Raw genomic sequence first — 5,479 nt, 5'->3', positions numbered from 1 at the left:
AAAATAATTTGTTAGGTCCAGTATTAAAAACTGTTGTATTTCAACCTGAGTACTAAACTTTAAAATAATTTGTTAGGTCCAGTATTAAAAATTGCTGTAATAATTTTGATTTGTTAAAAGTTTTTTTAAATTGATTGTGTGAAATCCTAGAAATATTTGATAAATAACATTTGGATCATATCTTCAAATAATGTAGTTGTCCTTGTCTTTCTTGGTTATTTTCACTGCCGAACTATGAGAATAATTCAAGTCCCATACTTGCATACCTTAAACCTCAAGGATCCGTTGACAGTCTTAAACAACTATTAACTTTGTACCTTTTTTGATAACTTGCATCCATAAAACTTCTGCCTAAAATTGTTATTTGCACATTCATTCATTAGGGTGTGTGTATTTGTGGCTTTGAAACTTCCATTCTCAGTTTAAAAATTGCCAATTGTGTTTGAATGTTGCATATTCATTGTCATCCCTGTGGTTAGGTACTAACATGTGATGAATTTTGCTTGCTCTTTCTCTTCTTTTTTTTACCTTTGTTTACTTTAATACCATTATTGCTTTGCTTACAGCCCGGACATCCTCTGCTTCCTCTTCCTCAAGTCTACGCTCAATTCTGTCAGCCTCGACGGATTTTACCAAAGGTAATGCCCCCTGTGAGCTTTTTAAATATGTTATCTTTATCCTCTTACTCTTGCTTAATTGCTGTTAATATATTTGTCTGCCTTTTGTATTAGAAGTTTATGTGTTAAAATATCCCGTATATGTTATAATTTAATATTCCTGAAACGCATTTTAGTAACAATACCTTCTTAAATGTGTAAAGAGGATCAAACATGTCAGTTTCTAAGTGTACAGAGTTGGAAGGTCATGAATAATGAAACTTATTTTTATTACATTTTCTGCTTAAAAAATATTTCTTGGAAGTTGTATCTGCAGATAGATCTTACAAAATTATGTAAAAACGATTTTTTTTTGTGTACAAGAAATAACAAGAGAACAGTAATTTCTATCATATATATTTAAAAAGTATGTTAGTGAAGAAAATTATTTAAAATAAAAAACAAAGATCTTTAGATATAATATGGAGATATCTAAACAGAAAAAACTCATGTGTACATAATATTAGCAAACTGTTGATGTATGAAGAATATAAAATGTTTAGAACTCTCTCTTTGTCAAGTATTTGCTTCTTTAACATTCAGTAGTATATGCAATAATTAAATTTAATAATTGTGTGGGAAGACTTAGTTTGCAAATAATTGAAATTAAAGGTGCTATTTATTCTGTTGTTTATATATTCAAAATTAAATGACAGGTTGAACATTCAACCAGCTGTAAGCTGTATGATCTGATGAAGAGTGCTAGCTTGAAACATCATCCTTCGCTAAATAAAAATATAAAAAATTTGGTAATTGTTCAACCTATTATTTAATTTTGATATTTTCAATGCTTATGCGTTCATTAACTATTTTTGTCTGTTGTGTATATATTCATTAACATCTGTGGACTTTAGTGACATATTTGAAGAGTGAAATTAAAACTAATGTTTTTGTACATTATAAAACTACTTTTTTGTGTAGTTTTCAACTAGGTTTAGTACTAGTGTTTCCCAGTTCATAACTTAAGGATATTCATTCACAAGAACAAGAAAACCACTGCGATGATTGGTAACATATTTAATGTTCACACATTTTTGGATATACATCAGGAGTCTGTAATTACATGAAAGATGATATAAATTTTTACTTAACTTTGATATGTTGTTTTTAGTAGATATATCAAGATAACGGAATAGAATATAAGTAACAGAACAATAAATATTTAGAATTTTGATAGCTGACACGAGTTCTTGTTATTGTCAAGATTTGGGTGTTTACTGTATGTTAACAAACTTTTTGCGAGTAATTCTGGTTTAGATGAGTCTGATGCCATACTTGAGAAGCCAAATAAAAAGATTTTGTGTTTGTAGTGCTACTTGTGTAGTTGTATTGGAGAGAGAGATACAAGTGTACAAGTTTCTAACCAGTTCTTTATGGGTTTTTTTGTGGTAAATAGTTGGAGTGAACTGGTTATTTAAACATTTGACCTGAACATCTTGGAAAGGATAATTTGCTTTTATCTTTGATTTGGGCAAAAACCCAAAAATTAGATTACTTGTTCGATATTACGAAAAGGTGGGAATGTGTCATCAACATATCTTCTGTTGAGAGCAGGCTTAAAATCCATAGGGCACCTGTCTAACCGCAACTGTTCATAGGAAAAGGTGGGAATGTGTCATCAACATATCTTCTGTTGAGAGCAGGCTTAAAATCCATAGAGCACCTGTTTAACTGCAACTGCTCATAGCGACAAAGAAATGAGTCAGAGATGTTGGACCAAAAGATAATCCCATCACTACACCATCTATCTGGTCATAAAGCTGACTTTTAAAGACAAAGTGGTTGTTCTTAAGGGCACAATGAAGCAATTGTTCCATAGCAATAAAGATATTTTTAGAACAAATCATTATCTGGATTGTAATAATGAGCTTCCATCCTGTTTTTAAACTTGATTATCTACCAACTTAATGTTGTCTTGGATACAATATTTTACATGTTTAACAGTGTGTGTGTGTGTGTGTGAGACATGATGTCATGGAAATTCAACAGTTTTAACTTAGTAGTAATGCTGCTATACACACTAAAAATTCTGTAACATTGTATATGCAATATTATAAACAGATTGTGTATTTAGTAATTGTGTTAAAAATGTTTAAGGTACAAAGAGTAGCAGAAAGATAATTTTAGATATCAACAATACAGTACTTTGATATCATGTTGATACAGTAATTCAAGTCAGTGGAGAGGTTTATTGGAAAATATGAAATTAATAACAAAGTCACATAAATTGTTCAGTATTTCTACTGTACATTTTTAGTTCATCGGGGGAGGAGGGGGTAACTTCTTCGACTTTGTGAGAAATATTTTTCAAAAGTCCACTCTACATTAGTTCATCAGGATTTAAAGTGTTACTTAATCTGTGTGTGAATCCTTCTCCAAAAATCCATACCAAATTTTTAGATCATCAGAAGGATTAAAATGTTCTTTGTCTTGATGAGAAGCATTCTCCAAAGGTCCTTTCCAATGAGGGGGTTTGAAGGTCATTTTTTTTTTACTTCTATGAGAAATATTCTCCAAAAGTTTGTACCAAACAGAAAAGATTTCCAGAGTCTTATTCTCTGTTCATTCTAAATACTCATCCACTCGTATCCTTCTTGATATCAGTTTTTTATTTCACAACAGAAATAGTTTAAAGTTTCTCGCCTATCAATAAAATGCAGCTAATTAAATCCTCGTTGATGCAACATGGGACATTAGAACACACCAGGTTTACAGAGTTTCCAAAATTCATAAAGATTTCAAACAGTAGAATGGTTGCTAAAACTTTATTTTTCATCAAAAGATTTTACTTTTGATTTTGATAGTGTCTTTATGTTTTTTTTTAAAACTAAGTGACATTCAGAAAGTTTTAACGTTTGGCACTCTAAAGCTCTTAATCTGCCGATTGCTTTATTTAGCTGGTTCTTAATTTCGTAATGACTTGTTTCTTTTATTTCAAAATAGTCTGTAACACTTAGGCAGTGATAATTTCATCAAGTTTTTTTGATGCAAATGTTTGCCAACAAGGTGTTTTTTTTTTCATGTCGACAGTGTTGATGAGTTAATGACAATCTTCCAGAATGATCATGGTGATAACAGCTCCACAAAATGATTAGAATAAACTAAATAAAAATATACAAAATTATCGAGTAGTACACACCATAGGAGGAATAAAGATATCATGAAGTGTCTTAATGTGTGTTGTAAAGGGGTTTATAAATAATATATCTACATTGAAACTGTTGGTCTATAGTCAGAAATAAAAGAGAAAATTTAAACATCAAAGCTCTCGGAGCACATAAGTTGATGTACATTCCACGCTTTTGCTTTTACTTCCGTAATAGCTTATGTAGTAACCTGTGACTAGTTGTGCGTATCCGTACATGGGAGAAGAAAAGGAATCTGGAATTGAAACTTGAAGTTGGGGAGTAGTGTTGAAAACTGTATTACTTTCAGGATTGAGAACTATACAAGAAAATGGAAATTGAAAATACGCTACATAATATATGAAACTTGATATATGAATAATTGTACATTCAGTGAGTTGTCAACAGCATGTGCAGTAAGTTCATATCATTGAACACGTACAAATGTAGTTTACAAAACACAACAAAAGAAAAACTATACACATAATTAGTTCATGTTATTCACCATGTAAGTATTGCTACTTGAATACTAAACAGGAAATTTGAAAGTGGCTTACGAGTCTCAAAAATGTGATAAAGGAGGAACACGGGGTTTCACTCATTATCATAAACTGGAGAATATTATGACATATTCTGATATCTAGTTTATGCACATCTCATTATATCTCTGTACAGTGTACTAGAATATCGTTATAACATTCCATGCTGTTGGGTGATGTTTGTCAAGGAAACCCTGTCAGTAAATATCCACATATATATATATTACTACATGTGTGGACTAAAAGATGACAACATTCTTGACTACAGATTCCTCTATTTTGAAGTTTCACAAGATAGCAATATTTCAGTGACTGTCTTGATAATAATCTTAAAGCTTATGGTGTTAGAGATTAGATCTGTATATATATGTCATCATTTGATGAATATACAGTAGTTTCTACATTTTATGAACTTAGTATAGCCTAGTTTTTTAATAAACATTTTTAGACTGTAACTGCAAAGAATGAAATATTCAAATCAAAGGTCAGTGGTCAAATACCTGTTTTTTGGACCACCTTTATGCCAGTGGAACAATTTGCAGAGTACACGTTAACAGATAGTTTCAGAATAAATATTAATTTCAGTACATAACAAAAACAATAGTTAAAATAATGCAAAAAAAAAACCTTCCTCATTACATTATTAAAATATTGTCCATTTGATATTTTTCATTTATCGATAAATAAGTAGATATGCTTGAAAACCTCTCTTTTAAAACATCATGTTTGCTAAGTTTACCAGCATCAGCACTAGGTGGTAAAGCCGAGCAAAATGTAATGTTTTAAAAAAAAAAGAGATTTGTAAACATATTTATTTGTTTATATTTAAATAAAAAAATATTATTTAGTTTGAAATGTTCTACCTATTAATTATTACCCATGTATTGGTTCAAATAGATTGTTATTTACTTCTTTTTTTATGAGACCTTAGAATAATAAAATCTTACTTATATTATATTATTTTGTTTTTTAACAATCTTAATAATTTAACATTTTCAGTAATGTTCCACATATTAATTATAGTATTTTGGCACTTGTGTATAAAGTTAAAATCATAAATAGTATTCAACATTAAACTGGTACACAGTTAAAAAACATTTTATTTAGGCCTATCTATGGCCTTCAAAAAGTTGATGACTCTACATGTTTACGTCATCCT

At 30.0% G+C, this 5,479-nt stretch overlaps 1 protein-coding gene across 1 annotated transcript in view; it reads left to right on the top strand.

The window, feature by feature from the left end:
* The window catches only part of LOC111088572, a gene marked incomplete at its 5' end in the record, with an annotated part of 17,443 nt that overhangs the window by 2,886 nt on the left and 9,078 nt on the right, over nt 1-5,479 (top strand). The window contains one exon of the mRNA XM_022399091.1: nt 567-638. Coding sequence (XP_022254799.1) covers nt 567-638 — 72 coding nt within the window. The remainder of the gene's footprint in view (nt 1-566; nt 639-5,479) is intronic.

The sequence above is a fragment of the Limulus polyphemus genome, unplaced genomic scaffold (assembly GCF_000517525.1).
Source record: "Limulus polyphemus unplaced genomic scaffold, Limulus_polyphemus-2.1.2 Scaffold4030, whole genome shotgun sequence".
Taxonomy (NCBI): domain Eukaryota; kingdom Metazoa; phylum Arthropoda; class Merostomata; order Xiphosura; family Limulidae; genus Limulus; species Limulus polyphemus.
This window is presented reverse-complemented; position numbering and strand designations above follow the sequence as displayed.